At 41.0% G+C, this 27,289-nt stretch overlaps 1 protein-coding gene across 2 annotated transcripts in view; it reads right to left on the bottom strand.

Annotated features, from left to right (window-relative positions):
- The window catches only part of LOC126293651 (F-box only protein 28), an 86,119-nt gene that overhangs the window by 39,414 nt on the left and 19,416 nt on the right, over nt 1–27,289 (bottom strand). Inside the window, exons 3-4 of one of the 2 annotated variants that reach the window (XM_049986933.1) lie at nt 5,506–5,754; nt 869–1,064 (exon numbers count right to left, since the gene is read on the bottom strand). In XM_049986933.1, the coding sequence (XP_049842890.1) occupies nt 869–1,064; nt 5,506–5,754 (445 nt within the window). Of the gene's footprint in view, nt 1–805; nt 1,065–5,505; nt 5,755–27,289 lie in introns of both variants that reach the window. The other variant, XM_049986932.1, reaches the window with a different exon arrangement.

The following is a 27,289-nucleotide window of genomic DNA, read 5'->3' as shown; positions in this document are numbered from 1 at the left end:
ATGTTTTATCACCAAACTGTGCAGTCAATCTTTGGCAAATTTCTGCCACTGTAACTCCTTCACGAGCAAGAAATTTGATAATTATGCATTGCGCAATGGAGGGGGTATACTTGTTGCTCAGACATTGTGAGCAATACTGATGAAACGGCGGGAAATATCTAACAGCATGCTCTCCTCACTTCTAACGGTCCCACCTAAGCATAGCATAAGTGCAGTGTCATTCCTACCAACTGTTGATGTTCAGGAACGAAAATCCCATTTATATTTGATCCCCCCTCATAGTAAATGAGGGTGACCATCAGGTTTATAATGTGCACGTAACTGTCTCAGTGAAAGCAACACACTTTCAGTTTCAAAGCACCACGCTTTCAGTTTCATGAAAAAATAACCATTTCGAAACACTCGTCAACTATCAGTCTTACTTTATCAGACATCTTGGAATGAGAAACAATGCAGTCAGAAATAAAAAAGTAATCTTGAGCTACTCTCTCTTCTGCCAACAGAACACACAATAACAACCAATAACCTACAAAATTAGAGCAGAAACAAATGTTGGATCATTTTGTGTGCCACCCTGTATGAAAGGATTTTGGGTTTTGAAATTTAGTACATGTCACTCTTAATTCATCTGTACAAGTCCTACTCAATGCTCACTACACGAAAAACACACACACACACACACACACACACACACACACACACACACACACACACACAAAATTTTTGTCTGTCCAGAGTGCCAACAGCAAAAAACCTTGCTGCAGCTGTTTACACTCTAAGTAACCAGCCAACAGGGATTATTTACTCTTGTCCTGGCAGAATGCCTTGTAGCAGAAAGAGTACACACTCTTTGCACCCTCCCACTCACTGTTGTAGGCCGAGGCAAAGTCGAGGAAGTTCGCATTGAAGTAGTTGATTTCTGGCAGTTTCGGCTCTATAAACTCCTTGAAATACTCCATGGCCATAGTCGACAGGTCGAAGAGCTCGTCGGTCACCTTGTACGGCCGTGCCATGACAGGAGTCACACTTATGTAGTGCAGGATCCGATACACCTCGTCCAGAATCTGTAACATCAACGTCCAACTCTTACTACGCACAATTGCTGCAGCAAAAAGTACACGATTCCAAAGTTATCTGCAACAAACAATAAATACTCTGGCATGAAAATTTATTGCTAAGACTACACATAATGCCCAGAGGTGTCAAAATTAAGACAAGAAACAACAGCTGCAACACTGTAAAAAGATGTGAAAGAAGAAAATAAATGTGTATATTAACACAAGAAAGACTGGAAGAGGAGCCAGTTTGATGACTAAGTAGTTGATCCTGAAGTACCCAATCGAACAATATTTCCTTTTATACATTACATATATTTTTATGTATTATATATGGCACTACAGCGGGTACATAACAATGCGCACAATTGAATGCCATGTGAAAAAATTTCAAAGCAATCAGTGAAGAACTTTCTGAGATTCATGATTTTATAGCAACATTTATATTTTTATTTATACAAAATTACTGGTTTAAATGATGTAATATTTCTATTCCTCTGTCACATTTTAATCATTGTGTCCACTTTTTGAACTGTTCTAATTTTTTGTTCCTACCAATCTTTATGCATGTGAACTCAGTTTTATTTATTTATTTATTATAATATTTAAACATTTGAAAATTTTGATCTATTGGTAACAAGCAAAAAACGAAATAATCTATTTGTATTGCCCACGCAATGGTTTCAAAAATGTATTTTTCATTAGAAGGTAATATTTTTTGGATGGTAATTGCCGGACTAACATGAAACAAATTGTTATTGCACTATGTACAAAACAACAAACATAAAAATATAAATGAAAGAAGGGGTGTAAGTAGAATGAAATCAAAGTAAACTAAAGAATAGAAATAAAAAATGCAAAAACATGAACAAGAAATTCAACTGAAGTTCATACATAACAATAATTTAATTTACATAAACAAAGACTCCAAGTGGGGAAAAAAATAATAGGTAGAAAGGTGAGAGCAAATGAAAAGTTAATATGATAAAAATAACATGAGAAAGGAATAGAAATGAAAAATTACATTTAAACCACTAAACTGAATAAAAATAATGATCAGACATTTTGATAAAGAAAAAAATTCAAAGCATGGCCTGTGAGGACCGTACCTCAACCATTACAATACGTAACTGGCCTGTATAACATTCACTGCTTAAAGCTGTAGAGCATCACACAAAATTCTGTAGATTTTCCCCCCCGTTTATTACTCAAACAAGGGCCTGCCAGGACATCATACGTGGGACCTCCACCTACATCACTGTACAAGATGGCTTCAAAAAGTCTTTTAGGAACCTCTCCTTTGAAGAAAATTTTGGACCAAATTAATAACACCATTGAATGACTAGATGGAACAAGGAAGGATTTTAAAACATTAAAAGTTTCAGAATAAAGCTGCAAACTGAGAACACTTCTAGCATCTAATCAACTCTACAAAATTTTCAATCAAATGACAATGATCCCATTCCAAAGTGGCTTACAAGTGGCCAAATTCTCAACTTTTTAGAAGTTCTATATTGTGCATAAGTGAGAGAATTATAAGCTGTTGTATCCTGTTTTCCATAAAGCCTACACAGGATCTCTCTTCCCATGTAGGATCTTTCCCTCTTTACTTTTTAAGCAAATCTCAATTGTGTTTCAATAAGTTTTGTTACAGTTAGGAAAGTACAGAATAGATATTGTAAGTTCTGTATTTGTTAATGTTTTGTTATACAAAAGGGGGCTACTCCACAACAGACAGTGCAATCGATCTTTTCACACAGTTGCTATACCATAAGACCGGTCTGATTTTTTCCTAAAAGTGGAACATATAGGTATATTTTGTTTCGACACTTTAAGCAAAAAGAATACAACAACTTATGAGATAAATTTTACAAACAATTCTGATGAACATTGTAATCAATCTTAGAAATGATTTTTTTGGTTAAGGGTCTCTTGATCACTATATACAGTGAAACTATTTTTATCATATTTCGAACAAGTCTTATTCCCTGCTAAAATTCTATTCAGAATGAAATAATCAAAGCAGCTCTTTTCGCCCAAGACTTCAGTCTTTGCACAGCAACTTGGGTCACATTGTTCCATCTTATTGAGTACTCCAACTAACAAACTGGCTAAGTGAGACCTATACACAAAGGTGCATATTGCTTCAATTATGGATCCATACTTCTAGGGCAACAGGTTCTGATTAAACAGATGAAATTCAGTAGAGCCACATTATAATTTGAGAATCTCTCTGATGACATTTGTTGATACCTGTAATGAGAAATTCCTGCCCTCTAACATTTCTAATTTATTTGACATGATGGGTTGGTTTGTAGAGTCTCTTTAGTCTTGAGATGAGCCATCAGACTTCCAGAGACGTATCATCCACTTATTCATCAGATAGCAAAGGCAGATAACAGCAAGAATTATTGCACATCTTAACAGATCATGCAGTTGCTGACAAGAATGATACACAAAAGAATAGAAAAGAAGTTTGAAGACATGTTAGATAATCACTTTGGCTTCAGGAAATGGAAGGCTACTAGAGAGGCAGTTTTGAGATATCTAAATGTATACTCAAAGTCACCGTAATGTGCACGGCAGAGGGTATGTCCCTTTGTAACAGTTGTTAGGGTTTCTTCCTGTTCCATTTACATATGGGGCACGCGAAGAATGAGTGTCTGAATGCCTATGAGACTGGTACATAGGGTGTGGTTGTATATTTCTAGTGTAATCATTTAAAGGCAGTTCTTGAACTTCATTAACAGACTTTCTCAGAACAGTTTATGCCAATCTTGAAGAGAGTACCAGTTAAGTTCGTTCAGTATCTCTGCGACACTCGCCCACGGATTAAACAAACCTGTGACCATTTGTACTGTCCATGTTCAATATCCCTGTTAGTCCTATCTGATACAAGTCCCACACACTTGGAGCAATATTCTAGAACTGACCACATGAGTGATTTGTAAGTTGCTTTGTTGACTGATTGCACTTCCCGGTGTTCTACAAATAAACCGAAGTGTAACGAAGTGTTACACCCAGGTATTTGTACAAGTTGGCTGATTCCAACAATGACTCATTGACATTACAGCCATAGGATATGTTCTTTTATTTTGTGAAGTGCAAAATTTTATATTTCTGAACATTTAAAGTAAGTTGCAAACTGCTACATCACTTTGAAATCTTATGAAGATCTGACTAAATATTTATGCAGCTAACTGTAGGTATGCCTCCATATGAGCCCTAATTCTCGTATCTTACCTTCGTGGTCTTTAAGCACAAAGTATGTTAGTGGCAGTAGAATGGTTCAGCAGTCAGCTACAAATGCCAGCCCCTAAATTTTCTCAATAGTGTTTCTTGAAAAGAATGTTGCCTTCCCTCCATGGATTCCCAATTGAGTTCCCTAAGCATCTCTGCAACACTTACGTGTTGTTCGAACCTACCAGTAATAAATCTAGCTGTCCGCCTCTGACTTGCTTCGACCTGGTACGGATCCCAAACTCACTAGCAGTGCTAAAGAACAAGTCACACTTGCAACTCTTAATTCCTGTAATGTCTTCCACCTACAAACTTTATCTGAGCCTCTAATGCTGGAGCAGTGTTTATCAACAGGTCACACTAGATGTTACAAGTGGTTTTCTTCCAACAAATCTAAGTTCTACAATGCAGTTCTTCACTACTGGCTCAATATGTGTATACCACTATGTTAAGCTCACATATTTATAACATGACACCCCCAAGATGCTCAATTCTGTAATTTGGCAACATATGTAGCATTTGTTTATTAATCCTACCAATACCAATGTAATTTCCATTACTGAAGGGGTGATGTGCTTTATGCCTACCCTAAAGAGATTTCATTAATTGCTACTGACACATTAAACTTTTTAAAGAAGCAATGATCTGCATGTAAGGCCCAGAACCTTAAAATATATTTTACTACACATGCATATCAATGAATTTTCATAATACATAATTCAAGCTTCATGAACACCACAACAGATTTTTAGAGAGGCAAATTTGTTCATTTTGTTTACTTTTACTTACAACATACTTTTAATGAGATTTTTACGTGTAAGTAGGGTCCTGAAAACCAAAATACTGAATAACATTCATTATGGAAAGTTACAGACAATTTAAATTACTGAGCTCAGTTTAATCAAAAACTTAAAACATTTATGAACTTTGTAAAAGAATTAATTCAAAATTTTAAATTAACTAATTAGGCTGCAGTATTTTCAAAAGGAGAGCACAAAGTAACCTACCCTGCCTCTGTACTACGAGGGTGAAAGCACATTTAACAACATTTGAAGAATTAAGAAACAATATTTTCCTGCAGAAAACAGCATCAGCAGACTTTACTCTGGCCTTGGGTAAGTACTCTACTTTCAATATCATTACAGGCAAAGCCATTCAGCTTTCAAGATACTGTCAATTTTTACCTATTTACATAACCTGAGCGACTGACCTCGCCAGCAAAGAAGCAGCAGTGCTTGCGCTCTATGTGTTTGCCGAATGTCATCTGCAGCAGAGTCAGCCGCATGTGCAGTGTCTCCACAATGTCAGATTCGCACGCCAGTGGGTGGTTGCGGCGCGCCGACTCGCGGCGCGGCATCCTTGACTTTATGCTCTGGAAGCGCACTAGCATCTGGCCCTGCAGTCGCTGGAAGGTCGTGTTGAGGATGTGGCAGCAGATGCTGTTTATCTTGTGGCACACCTGCCGACAAAGCCGACACAGTCGTCTAAAATCTTAAAATTCTACGCAAACTGTACTCTGTACATGTGGATCGATTAACAATAACCTAAAGCTGAAAACATTTGACTGGTACAGCAAAGAGTTAGTCACTTACGCATAAGTGACATTATATGGTAGTCAAAAAGAACTCTACAACTTTGGAATGATATAGAAACTTATTAACATAACTGATAGAATCTGTAGATGTGTTATTTTGATGAAAACAACCTCCAGTAGTATCAAGTGTCATTCTGGTTCAATGTGACCACCATTTGTGATGCGACATATGTCCCACCGGTAACCAATTAATTCCCACACTTGTTGCAGCAAAGCAAGCTTGACTTCTGCAACAGCAAACCCCGATTCCCTTTTTCAGGTCAGCAAAATCGTTTGACAGGGGCAGAACACACAGTCTTTAATAAAATACCACTGAAACAAATCCAGTGGTGTCAAGTCTGGGAAGCGAGATGGCCATGTGACTGGTCTTTCACAGCCAATCCGTTTACCTAGCAAACGATCATCGAGCAAACTTAGAAATTATGAGAGGTAATGATGTGCACTGTCTTGCTAGTGGTCAACCATCTCAGCTGAGTCATTTTCATTGATGATGTAGCAGAGAGTGTTTCGTGACACCAAAACGCACAGCAGGCACACTCTGCACAAGTGAAAGTATTCATTTTAACTGCAATACATTGGTGCTCCTAGTGGCAGAATGGGGTAATGATGCACTACATGAATCACACTTGAGGTCATTTGCTACAAAATTACCTCTACCAATTCCATAAGTTATTTCAATAAATTTCTGTATCATTCCAAACATGTAAAGTCCTTTGTGACTACCTGTAACTAGCTGAATCATTTGACAACAATGAAAGAAGGAGCATGTGGCATTAAAAGTAATGGAACTGATGTTACAGAAAAAGACATTGAAACTTCCCAGCAAACAAACTGCATGCCAGACGGACTCGAGACCAAAATCTTAGATTTTCTTGGGGAATGCTCAACCGTAATCCATTTAGGTATGAATCAGGATCTATCCCCACAATTTTACTTTACCCAGCACCTCTTCAACAAGCAGCTCTCTGGCACACAGTTTTAATCTGCTAGGACATCTCAAATTAGCACACCTTCTGTTACAGAGTGGTAATCATTTTGGAAATGAGAACACTGTGTCAACACACTACAGAAATCCATCCCCCTTGTCTCTATTGAAACCCATGTTAACATTTACTATTACTGTCATTATACCTTTTGTTTCTGATGGTATTAGCCACAGATTCGGATGTGCTGAACTAATTAATATTATGTTATTCTTAATGTCCGCTATCATCAGTATTTTGTTGGGGACGATAATTATCCTTATACCACCTCAGACGTATATAATGGAACCACAAGCATGCACACGAAATTGTTTATTTTTTGTAATATTTTTGATCAAATGTTTGAGTGGAGTGAAAAGAAGACACTCTAGAAATTCTACAACAGATTTTTGTTGAAAATTTCCTAGGCAGACACAGGAAGAGGACAAAATGAGTTTCAAACTGATCTTCATGGTTGTCTACTTTTGCAAAAAATGGTTTATTGCTCAAATGTAATCAGGGCACTTAAGCAAACTTAATTACTGATTTGATGGAAAATTGAAATATTTTATGAACAGTTGTTGCTATGAAACTGAAGTGTTAAAAAATTCATTTCTTACAGGGGCTAGATTTTTGCACACAAGAAGTTACATTGGTGCAATATGTAACAAAATTCTGTTTTGAAAAACAAAAATTTGAACAATTTATATGTTTTGTGAAATTATTTGTCAATAGGTAAGAAGTATAAAAGATTTTAGAGAAATTTGAAATGCCTTTGACTGGTTCTCTAAATCATGTTTAACTTACAATGTTAGAATTTTAACGGTACCAAAGGATATATTTGGCTCTTGGATTATATACATTGTGCAGCCGTAATTACTGTACATGATTTTCAGCATCATTCAAAGATGCATCAAAAGCTGATTTGATTTGCACAGTGAAATAAAACAACAGTTATCTTAACTTGCTACTGTCAACAACAAAACTGTTATTATGCAGTTTTTCTGCCTGAGATTCAGGTGAAGCCTGCAGTACCCTTAGAAAGTACTAAGAGAGAGACCCTTTATCAGTTTATTATAAGAAAATTTCTTTAAGAATTAACAATGTGAATATTCTTTAGCTTTTAATCTTCCAAAATGAAGCATTGGAAGCCAAATGTGGAGCAGTTTTATCACCATCGCCACGTATCTACAGTTGGAGGCTTCTTTCCCTATACACATTGTGTGCAGGTGTTTCTTAACTTTCCCATGGGCAGTCACTGTACTACAATCAGCAATATTTTGTTTTGCATACTGATCCAGCTACACCGTTTAATGATGCTTAGGAGAGATTCCACTTCAACAAATGGAGTCATCAATCAAAATGGTTCAAATGGCTCTAAGCACTATAGGACTTAATATTTTAGGTAATCAGTCCCCTGGACTTAGAACTACTTCAACCTAACTAACCTAAGGACATCACACAGAACCACACCCGAGGCAGGATTCGAACCTGCGACCGTAGCAGCAGTGCGGTTCTGGACTGAAGCGCCTAGAACCGATCAGCCGCAGCGGCTGGCGGAATCATCAATCCTGTGAAACTTCCTGGCACATTAAAACTGTGTGCCGGACCGAGACTCGAAATTGGGACCTTTGCCTTTCGCAGCCAAGTGCCCTACCAACTGAGCTACCAAAGGACGACTCACGCCTCGTCCTCACAGCTTTACTTCTGCCAGTACCTCGTCTCGTAGCTTCCCAACATCAATCCTGTCCTGGCATGCTTCCCAGTTTGTTCATTGCCACTACTTTCTGAGTGACCATGGACCCATAGCAGTGCTTCCCCTTGTATCCCAAGGGCTCGATGACATTTTGCAACGATCTTTGCTATCACTGCAATGTCTAAGAGATTTCAGAGTTGCTCGATTTGCAGCATCTATGCAAATTCTACACTGCATGCAGCCTGGTAGCAGATTTCTCTACCTGGAATACTGTGGTCAGCTTCCCTAGAGAGAGAGCGTTCTTTCTAGTCTGTATCCCGTATATCCCAGTCCCTTTGTCTTTTTTGACCTGTCAGCAACACTATCTCCTGCACAATAGTGTGTTTCGTTTCTTCCACTACTTCCCATTTCGAATAGTTACATTGGAAGGTTTATTGAAGCAGTTGGAAGTTATTGTATAGTTGGCCAGTATTTCCCAGATCACTCATATATTTGCCACATTCATTGAATTATTGTGGGATTCTTGATATCTTAAAGATTTCCAGCTTTTAACCTATATTTCACTTCCTCCCTTTTAACCCAAAGGTGTAACGAGAGCATGTCAAGCATGGTCTTCATCCCAGCTGTGGGTATGCTGGTAATTATCCCTCTATACAGTAGCCCCATAATTTATCATGGGTTTTATTACAGTGGTGTTTATCAAGTAATAGGTATTAACAACATGATAATGCTCCATTAACAACTTATGATGCCACACTATTGTCTTTAAACAAGTCTCAAGTCTATCACTGAGTACTGCATCCATGGATTAAGTAGTTCATGATATCCAAGGGGCTGACAGAGTTACTGCCGACAAGCAGTATTACAACCAGAAACTTCACGAGATGAAACCACTAAGAAGTTGCAAATCATTGGACACCTACGGCAGTGTAACTGCCACGCACAAGGAATTTAACTACCGTACATACTTTGCACTTTGTGGATCTTCTGAATAGTATGCAGTCTAGAGCACGAGTGAAATGTTCCTGTAATCTGAAATTTAAATTACGTGCCAACTAATGAGCCAAATTCTCTACCTTTACGTGCCTGCGAGTTTTACTGGGCGACATATAATAGACTAGTGTTGCAAAAATCTAACACACAAGAAGGATAATTAAGAAAGGGAGCAAATTGTTTGTTAGACAGAAAATCATGGCCCAGTACTTTGAAGTTCTTGTTATCTAGAGCTGTGTCTTAGGCTAGTATTCATTAAATTTTATAAAACAAAGCTTCACAGTAGTTGTGCTGAACAATGCTGAGAAACTTATCCAATGTTATACAGTGATTCTCACACTTTTATCCAATGTTATACAGTGATTCTCACACTTTTATTCAATGTTATACAGTGATTCTCACACTTTTAAGTTAAAAATGCTTGAATTGTGAACATGTTGCTTTCAATGCAGCCTACAATGCAAAAAACAATGAAAACTATTGCACTTACTACTTAATCTATTTTAATTATAGAGAACAGCATATGCAATTCAGAATAAATGCACTATACTGTGCATAACATCATACCTAAAACTATATATTTGTTTACTGTGACCAGCATTGCAATCTATATTTACTGTACGTACATAAATCTTGTGTTAAAACAGGCCAGTCCTTAGATTTTCATTTCTTTAATACTGAAATTCAAAGGAAGGGATTATATCAGTGGTAGAACTAGCCTGCAGCAACAGGGATCCTGATGCCCATTACTCTTTATCTACAACTAGGATGTTGCAGTTTTATGGCAATGTGCACAACATTAGATAAAGTGCTATTAGACTTTACGTATCTATGATAGTTTAGTTATGACAACAATTTGTCTATAGGCTGAATTCTGAACGCACGTTTAGTTTTCAATTCCATTATCTGGGGCAGAGGTCTAAGCATGTGACATACCATTAAGTATAACCTCTAAGCGTGTTAAGTGGTCTACTTACCAAAAGTACTTACAATATTAACTTTAAATAACATGATTGAGACTTTTTTATAACAATATGAACAGATTTGATTTAAAATTTGAATGAGCCAGCCACCATGGTAATATATAAAAAACTTTTCTCTAAAATTTTAAGGAAGAAGGCAGACATGTCACAGCACCTTAAAAGTTTTACTGCAATGATTATCAGTTGAAACAGAGTGGAAGTCTGTAGTTACATTAGCTGCTGCTCTTTTGTCTGAATATATGAGTAAAAAACAGCCAACTAAATGTGATGTACTTTGATCTATATGCAACAGCTGAGCTGTTGATTTCACTAGGTGCAGCTTATTGTCTGTCACTTTCAGATGCTTTTCTTCCTATCTATGTATTATTCTGCACTTCAACAGTGATGTAATAGCATGTCGAAGGACAGCACATAAAAAATAAGGACGAAATTAAAACCTGAAAGTGCTATAAAATGTTTAGTTGCAACAATGAACCCTTACATGTCATTTTTCAATGTAGTCTCCCCAACACTGAATACGTGTATTCCATCACTATGGAAGTGCATAGATACCATGATGAAAGAATTCTTTCGGTCGTGTATGAAGCCAGTTGTGCACGCAGTTTTCACCTCTTCGTCATTTCTGAAATGTCTGCCTTCCATTGCTTCTTTGAGTGCACCGAACAGATGAAAGTCACTAGGAATGAGGTCTGGTGAATGAGGAGGATGTACCAGACATCCAAATTTAAATTTCCAGAACAGTCTCAACTACCCCACAGGCTATATGCTGTTGGGTGTTGTCATGCTGTAGAAATACTCCTGAAGTCTTCAGTTCTCGTTTACTCCTGATAGCAGGGCAAGTTGATTTTTCAGCATCTGTTACAGTCATCCACACGAGGCTTCAAAATTACTACATCTGTATTCCAGAAGAAAATTAGCACGACTCTTTCAGTCGACAGTTCTGTGTAGAATTTTTCTCGTTTTGGTGACAAACTGTGGCACAATTCCTTTCTTGACCTCTTTGTTTGTGACTGGTGATAGTGGATCGAAGTGTCATTGCTGGTAACAATTTTTCCCAGAAGTGCGTCACCTTCGTCATGGAAATGATGTAAAAGTTCTTCACAGGCACCAATGCGATGGAATTTCAATTTGGCAATCGGCTGACGTGGCACCCATCTTACAGTCATCTTCCTGAAGTGCAGTACCTTGTGAATATTATGCACTGAATCGAGACTAGTCTCTAAACTTGCAGCTATTTCATTTGCAGTTACGCACCTGTTCTTTACGAGTACCTCCACTAACGCAATGTTCTCATCCGTCACTACACGGGGAGCCTGCCATGGTCTCTGTGGCATCTTCCACAGAAGTTACATCACTTTTAAACTACCTACACACTCGCACTTGTTGCAAAGACAAGTATCACCATATTGCATTGTGATTCTGAAATGAATTTTGACTGGTTTGACACCTTCACTACACATAAAACACACCACAGATTGCTTCTCAATCACTGTGCATGCTGACAGCGGGGCAGCCGTCTTGTTGTGGATGCTGCTGCCTTCTCCTGCATTGTAGAATCACTGACTCCTGGCAGTCACTTTCTGAACCTCAAGGAACACTACTACTGCCACCTACCAACTCCATGACACCTCTTCAAAATTTTATGGAAAATCTAATGTTTTCTTTTGAATCATCCTTGTATCTAGTTATCCTGACACACCTCCTTGGCTGCTCCATCACTAATTCATTTTCCTGAATTCCCATGCGCTCTGGTACTCTGCAGAATGGCACTTTCTCCAAACTTCATGTGTGAAGAATAGATTCCCGGATGTTCTGGACTACTTTATCTGCTGGGTCCAAGTGCTGCAGAGAGTGAAGGTCACTCACGGAGTCTTCTCAGATCAGGAATTTAGCAGTCACAGCACATCCCACGTGCTCCAGTGGCCTAAAGATTGCTTATAATTCTGCATTTTAACACACTGCATTCTTGCGATATCAATCTTGAGAGTACGATTGGGGGAGGGGTAGGAGAGCACCCAAGGGAGACTCCACATTTAGAACAACCTGTGAATGTATCATCAATATAGATGTGGTGATAAGTGTCTTATAATATTGTACTGAAGCAACGGATAATCCAGAATGGAATAATGTCAATATTACGAAAGGAACAGACTGCTTCTCAACATCATATAGCAGAGATACTGAGTTGCAGATAGGCACTATAAAGAGACTGTAAGAAATACGCTTTCAGCCAAAAGGCTTTCTCCCTTCTTCTGGCAGTATGGCTTCAGCAGCCAGACAGTGGTGTGTGTGTGTGTGTGTCTGTGTGTGTGTGTGTGTGTGTGTGTGTGTGTGTGTGTGTGTGTGTGTGTGTGTGTGTGCTCTTATGCTTATCTGCAACTCACTATCTCCACAACATGGTGAGTAGCAATCCATTCATCAATAGTAACCAGGGTAAATTGGTGTTGGCTCCAACTCTGGATTTGGGTTAGCACTTTGGTCACACCAAGTGACTTCAGCTCGTGCTTCACATTGATCCCAAGTGGTCTCATTCTTTGACAGTTTGAGAAAAGGCATTCGTCTGTTGGTCAAGGAATTTTAGGGCATGGCAGTGAATTTAGAACAGCAGGGATCTTATGTGCTCGATACACTATGAGGAGTTGCTGCCAAATGGTGAGTGGCACCTCCTCCACACACAACACGGAGTGGATATGTGGCCGATCCTGTGAACACCCGTGGCCAACCTGATCCCCTCATGGTGGATAGCATCAATGAATTTCATGTAAGACATCCTCACTGATATATCTCACAAAAGACTAGTAAAACTGGAGCAGACACATCCTGCCCTCTCCCCAGGACTTGTGGCTAAGGAACTTCAATATTATTTTCTTTACCTATTTGCAGCCTACTCTTTCCACCTCCTACATGTAAGCTGTAACTGAGAAGTAGTTGTTCCCCCCTCCCACCTCAAACCCTGCAACAGCAACACTAAAATCATCCACAAATAAGGAGCACTGAATAGGAATCCTCACTACACACATACTGTTTTATGGCTGTGACAAATAACAGTTTAAACACTCCCCTGGTGAACACCATTCTCCTCTTCAAAAGTATTTGAGAAGAAGTTACCAAATAGGTACCTACAAGAGCATTTTTATATGAAGAGTTAAATGAATATGGGTAGATACCCATTCGAGCCCATGGGGAGAGCTGCCCTAGAATATTTCATCTCCCGTTAGTGCCGTATGTCTTACTGATGTCAAAATACATCCTTATAGAATGTTGTTTATGTAGGAAACCGCGCTGGATAGCCATCTCTAGCAGAGTCTGGCTGTCACAAGTGGAGCAACACCTGTGAATCCACACACAGGGATCAAGGAGTTCCATGTTCTCTAATATCGAGACCATACTATGACCAACCATTTGCTTAAAGACCTTTCCTGCACAGCTTGTCAAGGTGACACTTTTGTAACTACTGGAGCATTTTGGTCTTTTCTGCTCTGACGAGTTATCAAAACTGCTTCGCTCGATAAGTTCGGAGACCGTGCCATGTTTGACATTTCAAATTAAAATATTCCACAGGGATTTACTTTAACTACATATGCATATTTTTCAGCTTGATGTATTGGAGTTGGTCATGACCAGGCACAATTATGAGCCTAAGTCAACAGTAAATAAACCTCTAACATGCGGGAGGTCTTATAGGTTACTTTATTACAACTTTTAAGTGTTCTCCACTCATACATATAGTGTCCCAGGGGGAATGCTCAATATTCAGGGGGTGTGATAAGAATGATCATTTGAAAAAAAAAAAATAATAATAATAATAATAATAAAAATAAAATAAATAAATAAATAAAAAGAACTAGTAAACACAGGCTCTAAACTGCACACCTTCAAGAGCTACGAATACTTGTTCAAGAGAAGAGATGTGTTTCACAAGAGAAGATGAACAAGTGCTCATAGAACTTTAAACCGTGCATTTTAGAGCCTGTACCTGGCAGTCTGTCCCATGTGAAATCTTGCTAATAATATAAGGGTTGTCTGAGAAGTTATCTACCTCTCCCAGAGTTCACAGCACTACACACGTGATTTTGGTTTTTTGATTGGTTGGTTGGTTTAAAAGAGGGGAGGGGGGCAAGGGACCAAACTGCTAGGTCATCGGCCCCTTGTTCCGAATAAAACAATGCCATGAGGGTGAGAATAAAATAGATGAGACATTCAACACAAAACAGAAAGAAAGGAAAGACCACAAGAACGAAGGAAAGGCAACGAACACTAAAAGGGACGAAAGAGGGCAAGAGGACAACAGAGAGATGCGAGAAACAGAAGAGAGTAAAACAAGAAAGCAGATTACAGTCACTGGCTGACCACGAAAATAAAAAGGAAAAGCCAGCCACCCTGCAACACATTAAAACCTTCACCCTAAAAGCACTAGGGTGGAGGACACAAGAGTGACAAAGGACAGATGCTAAAACTCAGATCCAATGATAAAACCCACTCTCACGGATGAAACATAAAACCAAATCAGCTGATGAGGCGTTGTCTGCTAAAACCAATGATAACGAGCCCGGCAAGGTGCACAAAGTAGCTGTGGGTCGCCCAAGCTTGGCCAATGTGGAGCCGGCAGAGAACCACATAGTCGCTGCGAGGGGCCCGCATGGAGGACTGCCACACATCTGTAGTCTCCTTAATGACATGTAGTTTGTTGTGCATACTGAGACTACGCCATTCCATCTCCAAAACCTGAAAATCCTGGTGGCGTAAAAATGAACGCAGGTCAGTTATTGGAATGCCGATCTTCATAAGCGGTTTCCGTGTAGCCTGTTTGACCAACCTTTCAGCAAGTTCGTTGCCTTGAATTCTGACATGTCCTGGGGTCCACACAAACACCACTGAATGACCAGACTGTTCCAAGGCACAGATGGACTCCTGGATGTTTGCTTCCAAAGTATGATGAGGGTAGCACTGGTCAATAGCTTGTAGGCTGATCAAGGAGTCAGTACACAGAAGAAATGACTCCCCAGGGCATGAACGGATGTGCTCAAGAGCACGAGATATGGTCATCACCAGCTCTGCACTGAAAACACTGCAGCCATCAGGCAAGGAATGCTGTTCGATATGTCCTCCATGGACATACATGAAGCTGACATGACCATCAGCCATCGAGCAGTCTGTGTAAACTGCTTCATGGCCTCGGTACATGTCAAGAATCTAGAGGGAGAGGCAGCAGTCTATGCGTACGCGATTGGAACTCAGGTATACATGGTAAAGGCACGGACTCCAGTTCAGAGAGAAGTGATCGGACATGAACTGCAATTGTAAGCCCTGACCTGGGCCGCCGTTGAGGGAGTTGAACCCCCATGGGTGAGAAAAGGAGACAGTAATTCGGATGCGCAGGAGAACTAGGAACATATGCAACATAACTGGTGAGCAGTTGTGAACGCCTGATCTGCAATGGAGGGACAGCAGCCTCCATCAGTACACTTGTCACCGGACTCATCCTAAAAGCTCCTGTCACTAATCGAACCCTGCAGTGGTGCACAGAGTCGAGTAAACGCAATGCTGAGGGCACTGCCAAACCATAAACCAGACTCCCACAGCCAAGGTGGGATTTAACAAGGGCTCTCGGCTCTTTAGAGATGCAGCAGCATAGAGCAGTCTGCAGCCCAGTTGGTGTTGCTCAGGCAGCGGAGGGCATTGAGGTGCTGCCAGCACTTCCGGTTAAGGTGACAAAGGTGACGAAGCCATGTCAATCAGGTAGCGAAAACAAGTCCTAAAAATTGATATGCCTCTACAGTGAGGAGATTGTCAGTAAGGTAAAGTTCTGGTTCCGGATGAATGATGCGACGTGGACAGAAGTGCATGACACACAACTTTGCAGCTGAAAACTGGAAGCCATTGGCTGGAGCCCATGACTGCACCTTGTGGATGGCTCCCTGTAAGGCGTTGCTCAGCAACACCAGTACTGGTGGAGCAGTACGAAATGCAGAAGTCGTCTTCATACAGAGAGGGTGAGATGGATGGTCTTAAAGCTGCTGCTACACCATTAATGACCACTAAAAATAGAGATACACTCAATACCGAGCCCTGCAGGATGCAAATCTCCTGGATATGGGGAGAACTATGGGAGACACCAACTTGGACACAGAAAGTACGAAGCTACAGGAAATTCTGGATAAAAATCAGGAGCGGGCCTCGGAAACCCCACACGTATAATGTGGCAAGGATATGTCGTCGCCAGGTGGTGTCATACACATTTTGTAAATAAAAAATGGCAACAAGGTGTTCGAATCTGGAAAAGGCTGTTTGGATTGCTAACCGCCGACACACCCCATGTTCCAACGGCTTACAAAGAATGTTGGTGAGGCTAATTGGCTGATAGCTATCCACATCAAGTGGACTCCTGCCAGGTTTGAGCACTGGTATGATGGTGCTTTCTGCCAGTGTGATGGAAAGATGCCATCACACCAGATCCGGCTGAAGATCACGAGGAGATGTTGCTTGTAGTCAGACGAAAGATGTTTAATCGCCTGACTGTGGATCCGATCTGGCCCAGGAGCTGTGTCGGGGCAGTGTGCAAGGGCACTGAGAAGCTCCCACTCTGTAAATTGGGCATTCTGGGGTTCACTGTGGCCTGCAGCGAAAGAGGAGACTTTCCCTTCCATCCGTCGTTTGAGAGTCCGAAAGTCTTGGGGTAAGTCTCCGACCCAGAGGTGCGAGCATAATGCTCAACAAAATGATTGGCAATCGCGTTTGCGTAGGTAGATAATACACCATATATGTTAACACCAGGGTTTGGGACCCAAAAACTTGTTTGATCTTTGCCCAGACTTGGAAAGGTGATGTATGGCGCCCAATGGTCGACATGTATCTCTCCCAACACTCCTGTTTCCGTCTTTTGATAAGCTGGTGTACGCGGGCATGGACCTGTTTAAAGGCTACGACGTGCGCCAGGGAAGAGTGCCGCTTATGCCGCTGTAGAACTCACTGGCACTCCTTAATCGTCTCGGCGACTTCCGGCGACCACCGAGGGACTGTCTTTCACTGGGGGCATCCTAAAGAGCAAGGATCACATTTTCTGCTGCAGAAACAATTGTGATAGTCACCTGCTCAATCACCACATTGATGTTACCACGTGGGGGGAGATTCACCAGTTACAGCAGAGGTGAAAGTGTCCCAGTCTGCCTAGTTTAAAGCCCATTTGGGCAGTCGTCTGTGGGCCTGACACCAGGGCAGTGACAGGAAGGTGGTCACTACCACACAGGTCGTCATGTGCTCTCCAGTGGATAGACAGGAGAAGGCCAGGACTGCAAACCGAGAGAGCAATGGCCAAGTATGTGCCATGTGCCACACTGAAATGTGTAGCGGCACCCGTATATAAGAGGCAGAGGTCGTATTGTGACAGTAAATTTTCGACATCTCAGCTTTGGTAGTAAGCACGGTGCCACCCCACAAGGGGTTATGAGCGTTAGGAAAGGTTTAGGGAGTTGATCAATCAGTGTAGACAATGCCTGCAGGGGTACTAGAGGAGGATATACGTTGCAGACAGTTATTTCTTGCATCGTCCTTATCCTGACAGCCACAGCATCAAGAGGGGTTTGAAGGAGGACAGGTTCATTGTATACCGAGTTCAAGCACTGTACACAGAGTTCAAGACCGACACAAACTCCACCTGACACTATTATAGTCACTATGGTTCTTGTAATGTCCCCTAGAGCCGTAGAGGGTGGGGGGGGGGGGGGGGGGGGGGGGTTCTGCATTTCCGGGAACTAGGTTTCCTGAAGGGCAATGCAGAAAGCAGGTGTACAGCTTAAGAGTTGCCGTACCTCAGCAAGGTGATGGAAAAATCCGTCGTAATTCCACTGGAGGATGGCGTTATCGTGTGGCTGGGAAGGCATGAAATGAGCAAGGAGGCAGGTTATGCCTCAGGGTTGCCTGCTGCCACCGATTGAGTATTTGTAGCCATTTCTGTGGTGGATGAAGCATCAGTGAGATCCACGTCCACAGGGGACAGTAATATCTCCACCGCATCCTCAGATGCATAACTGATAGCGAATGGTGGTGTTGGGGGCACCAGAACATCCTGTTCCTTAGCAGACTACTACTTAGTTTTCTTGCTCTCTCACTTCTCTTTAGGGGCTTGCTGGGAAGATTTTTACAGAGCAGCTTCAGGTACGGAGGAAGACAGTGAAGCTCTTTGTCCAGCAGCTTTTGGCTCCTTGAGCCACTGGTGAGTGTCTGCCAGGGCACTAGTGGAGACCTTGAGAGAGGGGGCCCCAAGGGACCCCTTCCACACAAGAGAAGCCGGAGGAGGCTGTAGTTTGGTGACATAGCTGCAGCATATGTCAAAGTCCACCAAATGGGGTGTAATCTTTCAAATTTACATTTAGCCTCTGTGTTAATCTGTCCAGGGTCTTTTACTCCATGATGATCTGCTCCTTTTGGAGTACGGGTAGTCTGGCGAGCAGGGGGAGTGGTGCTCTCCACAGCTGATGCAAGTGGGAGGAGACGCACATGGAGTATCTGGATGCAGTGGACATCCGCAGTCTCAACATGTGGCGCTGGAAGTGCAGCGGGAAGACGTGCCCAAATTTCCCGCACTTTAAGCACCGCATAGGGAAAGGTACTTACGGTTTAACGTCACAGTGGTAAACCGTCACCTTGACCCTTTCAGGCAATGAATCACCCTCAAAGGCCAAGATGAAGGCACAGATAGCAACCCTGTTGTCTTTGTGTCCCCTGTAAACAAGCCGGATGAAATGAACACCCCGCTGTTCTAAATCGGTCCAGAGCTCGTCGTCAGACTGCAAGAGGAGATCTCGATGGAAAATAGGCCACTGGACCATGTTGAGGCTTTTATGGGAAATGACAGAAACACCCAGCTTGTCACAGGTGGGATTGGGATTGGGCTGGGGGTGCTTTTGCATCTTGGACAACACTGTCACTTTTCCAAACTTATCTTCAAGGTGTTCAATAAAAAATTGTGGCTTCGTAGGTAGAAAGGATTCCACATCAGTTCTGCAACAGACTAAAAACCGAAGCGAATATGGCTCTCTCTGTTTTGTAACCCTATTTTCCTCCCAAGGAAGGGAGGTAGGGAAACGATTTAGGGTCATACATGTCAGCATAGTATTCGATCTTGCCCTTCTTAGAGACTGCTGGTGATGTACAGACACGAGCAAGAGATGACTTAGTCCGCTTCATTGCCACCCATTCAGATCAGGGGCTGTCCACACAGGTGCCATCCAGACACAGCAAAGGCCAACTGGCATGATTGCCACTGCTAGGAGTCCCGAGGCCCCAGGAAGACATGCACCTTGGAGTTTACAGCTCAGGCATCAGCAGTGTGATCCCTGTGTTGTTGGGGGGCTGCTACCAAATAGATTCATGAAGGCCCCACCACAAGGGACTGGCTACCATACTGAATATTGGGCACAGAGAAATCGAATATTGTCATAGAGGCGAAAGAGGACAGGAGACAATGGAAGAAGATGTCATACCCCGGGAAGTGTCCTCGCCTGAACAGTTGAATTGCAGGTGGAGATGCAAAGCCATGATGAGAGATTCAGGAGATCGAACCTAAGGGAACTAATGGATAACTCTTGCACCATGCACGGCATCCTTCCCCATATGGCCCACACTTCTGTAGAATATTGAAAGTGGCAGGTCAAATCATAGAATGGGACCCGAACTCATAGGGCTGTAAAGTGTGAGACTCCTTTTAGTCGCATCTTAAGCAAGTGATAAAAAATCTTCATAAAATAATGCTTAACACTGACCGAAGTGCACTTACAGCGTGCATGTGTACGGTGGCTGTTCACCTTCAATTTTCACCACGGGTGGCCAAGAAAGCGTCTGAGATGATCCATGCAAAGGACACTCAAGAAGTGCAATGCAAACCACAAATCAACAAATTGCATTATGTTATTTTGGAAGATCCAACACATGAACGTGTGTTAAACTGCTATTCCTCAGAGGATGTCAAAGGAATGTGTTCATCCCATGTTGCACCTGGAATTTAACGTGAGAAAGCTTTGGACAGGAAGTGTGCCACATGTGCTCACTGCGGATCACAAATTCATTCTTACAACACTTTCTAAGTATTGCTTGGTGTGTTTTAAGAAGAATGGGAGTGACTATTTGTATTGACATGTGACAGTATTGGAATATGGGTTCATCACTACCTGTCTGAATGCAAGCAGTCTATGTAGGGGACAGGAGCCAGTTCTTCAGATCCATTTAAGACAAGGATAGTGCTATCGGCAGAAAAGATCAAGGCGTCTGGTTCAGAATGTTAAAGAAATTTTGTTGACCGACTATCTTCAAACGATAAAAATCATAACTGGTGGCTACTACTATCAAGCATTCATGACAACAGACCTAGGTTAAAGAAGGAAAAACAAAATCATCTTTCATCAGGACAATGCACTTGCCCATAAAGTTGACTTGGAAATGGGGAAACCGAGGGATATGCACTATGAAGTGCTGGAACATTAACTCTGTTTGCCAGATTTGGTTTCTTAGACCTCTATCTATTCTCAAAACAAAAAATTCCATGATGGTCAGTGCTTTTTGTTGAATTGTGAAGCCACTGAGGCTGTGGATGAGTACTATGCAGCACTTCTGGAGGAATACTACACAGAGGGGATAATGGCACTGGAATACCATGGATGAAATGTATTGAAATTAGAGGAGATTATGTTGAAAAATAAAACTATTTTGAAAGCATATATTGTCGTTTTTACTATCAGGCCAAGAACCTTTCAGACCACCCTCATATTTTCATATGACTAACATCCACCAAAGGGATTAGTTTTCAAAATCCATGATCGATATTTATTTTGTATTACCTATATTCACTTCTACATAGAAATCCCAATGTATCATATAGATATGTGCATACATTCTTGGATGACACAGACCTATGCCCTGGGGAATGCACTGAAAATATATTGTACAATTCAGGAACTGTGAAATATTAAACACAGTCTTTTGATATTTACCAAAAACCATGAACTCCAGTAACTACAGGACAAAGTTGACATTGACGCATAAATAAAGATTCTGTGAGTAAAACAAAAAATTCCATTACTTTCTGACCATACCTCATAATCCAATGAACAAATATAGAAATGGTGCTTACAGCACTGTGCATCATTAAGCACTGATTTAATGAGTGTACACCATACCTTACCATGTCCAAAGTAGTTTATAACTGTACCTAAAAAAGGACAGGTTTTCAAAAGACTACAAATGGTAAACCATAAACTATTCTAAATTAGAGTATTCTACATTTAAATAATTGTGGTACATGAATTTAATTTAAAGTACCATATATTTTTCATACAAAATTTAGAACACTTGGTTAAGGTAATTTTATTTAACTAAAATGAATTCTTAAGTACAAAAAAACTATTTACATACGGAGAAAACAACCTTGAAATTGATACCATCCTCTTTCTTTTATGATTATCTGTAATATGAAAAATTCTTACACTAGCACCACAAAATTATTAATCAGATTTTCTTTTTTAAACAGTTATGCATATTTTACAAAGTTTTCTTTGATTGATCTAAAGTTAAATAGAATAAAATAAACTGGATTATCTGCTTCAGTGTCTAAGTCCACATAGTGATTAAATGGATATACATGAACAATTACCTATAAGCAGTATGGTACTAACAAATAACCTAATAAGCAACAAGTTAACCTAACTTTTCTTACTCTCACTCAGCAAGCCGTCCCATAATTATGAAGAGAAAACTTACCACTGCAAAATCTGGATCCACTTCATCCTTAATACAGGTCATAACAAAAACCTGTTACAGTGACAAGCTTACTTTTAGAGGTAACTAACGTATCCAAAAGCTTCATGCTACGCAAAATGTGCTAGTGCAAAAATCATCAGTTGATCAGTTGCCATAGGAAATGGTAAGGAACCAACAAAATACAGGGTGGGGCAGAGATGACTAAGCAGTTTCAAGGTATATCTGCTCAGAAAGGAAGGTGGGGGGGCATTGCTCATGGTCCTCCTTACTTATGCCACTGACCCATGTCAGTAGCCCCACTTGGTTTGGACCAGATCACACGGGGATATTGCCATTCATGCGCATTTTGGAAAAGGCCAAGGTTTGATTGCAATGCAAAGAGCTTTTTGGAAACAGTTTAACATTCTGAGCAATACTACCACACCACGAAGGAATCAGTAGATGTGAAGTATATGTACAGTCCAAAAAATGATTAGAGTTTCAGAAAATTTTTATGATTTATTCAAGAGAAATGGCTTCACAAATTGATTAAGTCAACAATGTCATGGTCCACATCCAGGCCCTTACATGAGCAGTTATTCAGCTTAGCATTTGACAGTTGGTGGATGTACTCCAGAGAGATTATACCAGATTCTGTACAATAGGTGTGTTGGGTCATCAAAATCTTGAGATGGTTGGAGAGCCCTGCCACAATGCTCTTAAAATTCACAGTCTGAAAGAGATCCGATGATCTTGCTTGCCAAGGTTGGGTTTGGCAAGCAAGATTACAAGCAGTAGAAACTCTCGTGTGTGGGTTTTGGTCATATTGCCGAAATTTAAGCGATGGAGGGCAACAAAGCAGGGTATACAATATCATTGACGTAACACTGTGATGCAAGGGTGCCAAGATGACAACCAACGCAGTCCTGCTATGAAAAAAAATGATATCCCAGACCACCACCCCTGTTTTTCAGGCCATATGGTGGAAGAGAAGTTGTTACCCCACCACTGTTTGGGGCATTTCCAGACATGTCTTCACTGATCATAGGAGTCAGTTTGAAGGACTCATCACTGACAAGAAGTCTACTTCAGTAAATGAGATTCCAGACTGGAGACATGTCTCGAGCTGCCCTGGACAGTGGTGGGGTACCAACTTGACTGTCTTCCACCATATATGGCCTCAAAAACAGGAGTGATAGTCTGGGGTGCAATTTCATTTCATAGCAGGAACCCTCTGGATGTTTTTGCTATCATCCTTACGACACAGCAGTGCGCTGATCATATTTTATGCCCCCGTTTTGTTTAATTTCATGGCTGACCATCCTGGGCTTACTCTTCAGCAAGACAATGCACACCCACACATGGTGAGAGTTTCTACTGCTTGTCTTAGCACGTGTCAAACCTTACCTTAGCCAGCAGGTTGCTGGATCTCTCCTCAACTGGGAACATTTGGACCATTATGGGAAGGGTCCTCCAACCAGCTCGGAATTTAAACAATGTAACGCACCCATTGAACAGAAACTGGCAAAATATCCCTGAGGTTGATGTTAACAACTCTTATCAATTTATGCCAAGATAAATAACTGCTTGGATAAGGGCCAGTGGAGGCCCCATGCGTTACTGACTTGCCCAATTTGTGAAGATCTTTGTCTTTAATATACAGTATAACATGTATGTCGCATCTAATGATTTCTGTCCTATTCTGATAATTCCTTCATAGTGCATCTTTTGTCACAATTGGCCCTGGATTCAGCAGTTGGAGGAAAATGATAACACTAAGAAAATGTACATATGGCTGACACAGATCCATCATAACATCAGAAAATGCGCAGCTGGTGGGAGCAGCAGTTGAGCAATAGCAGAGATGTTCTACTCACATGCTATTGTGTTGGGTATTTCAGACAGCAGTTTGAGGAGGATCCTGCATTTCGATTTTAATTTCCTTCCCCCCAAAATAATGATGGTTCAAGAATGAAGCCCTACAGACTAAGCCAACCTCTGAAATCTTTGTGAGCAAGTGCTTGCACAGATCCCTTTGGAGGCAGCTTTCTTCAGTAGCAACAACACTCATTTTCCTCTAAATAACACCCAAATCGCCACTAAAGACTGTTACACTCCTTTAAACTAATGTCGTGGGGCACATGATCACAATCTGATGTGATAGGCCCATACTTCTTTGAGAAAGAAGGCATGACTGAATTTCAGAACTTCCGTTTGTCTTTAAGGAACTTTTAGTTCTACGAGGATGGTGCTACAGCTCACACAGCCTAATTTCATTTAATATTTTGAGAAAAATGTTACTGGGACATCTGGTCCCTTCGAGAGTAATGTTGGATGGCCTGCATGGTTACCAGATTTGAGCATTTGGATTTCTTTCTTTGGAGGTATCTGAAAGAAAAGGTGTTTAAATGTTACACTACCAGAGCTAAGGGGCCAGATTATTGAAGTGAATGCCATACTGCCACAATAAATGTAAACAAGCTGTTCAAAGCTTCAGAGATGGTCTCCAAAAATGCGCTGCTCCTAGTGGCTGCCATCTTGAGGATATTAATTCAACACTGAATTAATATAAAAATGCTTGAACTAGAGACTTCGAAAATAATTTTTTTTTCTTCTTCTATATATCCTGATTTCTTTTTCATAACTCCTCACAACTGCTCCATTCGTTCTGATGCACCCTGTACAACAGGGTTCATTTCTGAGCATGTAGGGAATTTTTTCTTGGTATGACTGGGAGCAAGAATAGAAAATTAAAGGAGTTAGAAGTGAGAGTTCATTCAATACCTGCAATGGAGAGGAAATGAAAATATTCCGTAAGACCAACAACAACAACAACAACAACAACAACAACAACAACAACAACTACTACTACTACTACTACTACTACTACTACTACTGTAGAGTCCCATTAATCCAAATTATTTGGGACCAGACCCTGTTCGGATTAGCCCTTGTTGTTGTGCACTGTTGAGACCTTTGTAGTGTCTGAGGTTAGTGCACTGCCAGTTGTCTCGCAAAGTACTTGATTCTGTTAGTTATCAATCACTGGCACGCATAACAGTTGTCTTGCAATAAAGTGGATGAAGCTCTTTTCCTTTGGTTTATGCAGGAAAGAAAAAGGGTAACTCCTTTGAGTGGAGCACAGGTTCAGGAGAAGGCTGTCTACATGAACAAGTTAACGAATGGTGATGAGTCCTGTAGTGCGAGTACAGGTTGGTTGGACAGATTCAAAAAACAGCGACGGAATCCATCAGCTAACAATTACTGTAGAGAAGCTTTCTTCTGACCACGATTCAGCAAAAGTATACTTGGGCGAGGTTGAAATAATGATGAGAGAGAGAAAGTATTTCCCCCAAACAAACTTATAACGCTGATGAGAATGGCCTTAATTTTAGGGCATTGCCAACAAAAAGCCTGCCATCAAAAGCAGAAGACCATGTTCCTGGCTTTAAAATGTGCAAAGATCACGTGACTTTATTAGTGTGCAGCAATGCCGCTAGCAGTCACAAGCTGCCTTTAATGCTGAGTGGTAAATCTGCTAGGCCCAGAGCTTTTAAAAACTGCAGCATGAAGTCCCTTCCCATATATTATCACAACTGGAAAAGAGCATGGATGGATGGATGGATGGATGGAAAGCTGTTCAAAGAATGGTTTCACGGGTAGTTTGTTCCCTCTGTTCGACATTTTTCTAAGGAAAATCATACGTCTCCCCGTGCAATCCTTTTGACTGATAACACGTCATCTCACCCTGCCACTGAGGAATTACGTGATGGAGAAATTGTGGCGAAGTTTTTGCCGCCGAGTGTTACACCACTTCTACAGCCGATGGACCAGGGCGTACTGCGAACATTAAAACTGATTTACAGAAAACAATTTTTAAAAATCCTGATCCAAGATGATAGCATTTCTTTAGCGGACAAAATAAAGACCAATGTGAAGGGTGGTGATTATTGGGCTGCTGAGGCATGGCAGAATATTTCAGAAAATACTCAGAAACTGGGGACATCTGTTGAAATTCAGGACAACCTAATTGAAAATGAAGTGGAAAATTCTACTACAAATGATACAGACAATTCCTTGATGTGAAGAAGCTAGTGAAGGAGGCATAGATGAATGGATGGCAGCAGATGAGGCATGTGTGGAGAACCTTACTGACTGATTTAGTTGCTGCTGTGACTCAAGACTACGAAGAAGTGGACTGCTGTGACAGAAGTGATACTGAGCCTGAAAGTGAGAAAGGAGAGCTGGTGCCTCACAGTGACGCAGCAGGAGCCCTTGACCTCGCGCTACGTTATTTGGACCAACAGCCCACTGCTACACCTGCTGATTTGATGTTTATGAGACGATGGCCCAACTATGCATCATATAACAGACTGTCTTCATTACGCCAAAAAACAATGACAGTTTTTGTCATCTAAAACATGGAGATAAAATGTCCACTGTATTTTAGTAAGTTTGACATTTTTTCTTTCATTGTTAAAACCTAATGTTTCCTTGAAAATTTTTCTAATACACATTTACTGTAATGTGTAAATTAAAATAGTGTGTATGTACAACAGTTTACCGCACAGTTTTCATTAATTAGTCTTACATTTTTCATGTTTGGATTAACCGAACGCTCAGATTACCGGGGTTTGGATTAGCGGGACTCTGCTGTACTATTCCTTGATTTGCATCCAGATCTTGAAGTCAAGTTGACAATATTTTGAAGGTAACAAAGCCTGTAATTTGAACAGTAGCTGTTACATTTCTGATATGTTAACCTGTTCGGGGGAAAAAAAAAGAAAGCTTTTTAGGCCTAAAATGTTCTCTGTGATCTTTACTTCATCCCACATTAGCCAGAATCTCAATCACAGAACTACAAGGTAATATGTCAAAAATGTGTGTGTACACCATTCACAGAAAGGGAGGGGGGGGGGGGAGAGAATTTACATAAAGATCAATGCAGCAGCTTGCAATTTCAATGATGGCCTAATATGCAGCCAGTTACAACTTCTACACAAAATGGAAGGAAAGTCTATCGAGCTAGCAGAGCA

This window comes from Schistocerca gregaria, chromosome 10 (assembly GCF_023897955.1).
Source record: "Schistocerca gregaria isolate iqSchGreg1 chromosome 10, iqSchGreg1.2, whole genome shotgun sequence".
NCBI classification, from domain to species: domain Eukaryota; kingdom Metazoa; phylum Arthropoda; class Insecta; order Orthoptera; family Acrididae; genus Schistocerca; species Schistocerca gregaria.
Note: the sequence above shows the minus strand (reverse complement) of the source record. Positions and strands in the feature narration are given on the sequence as shown.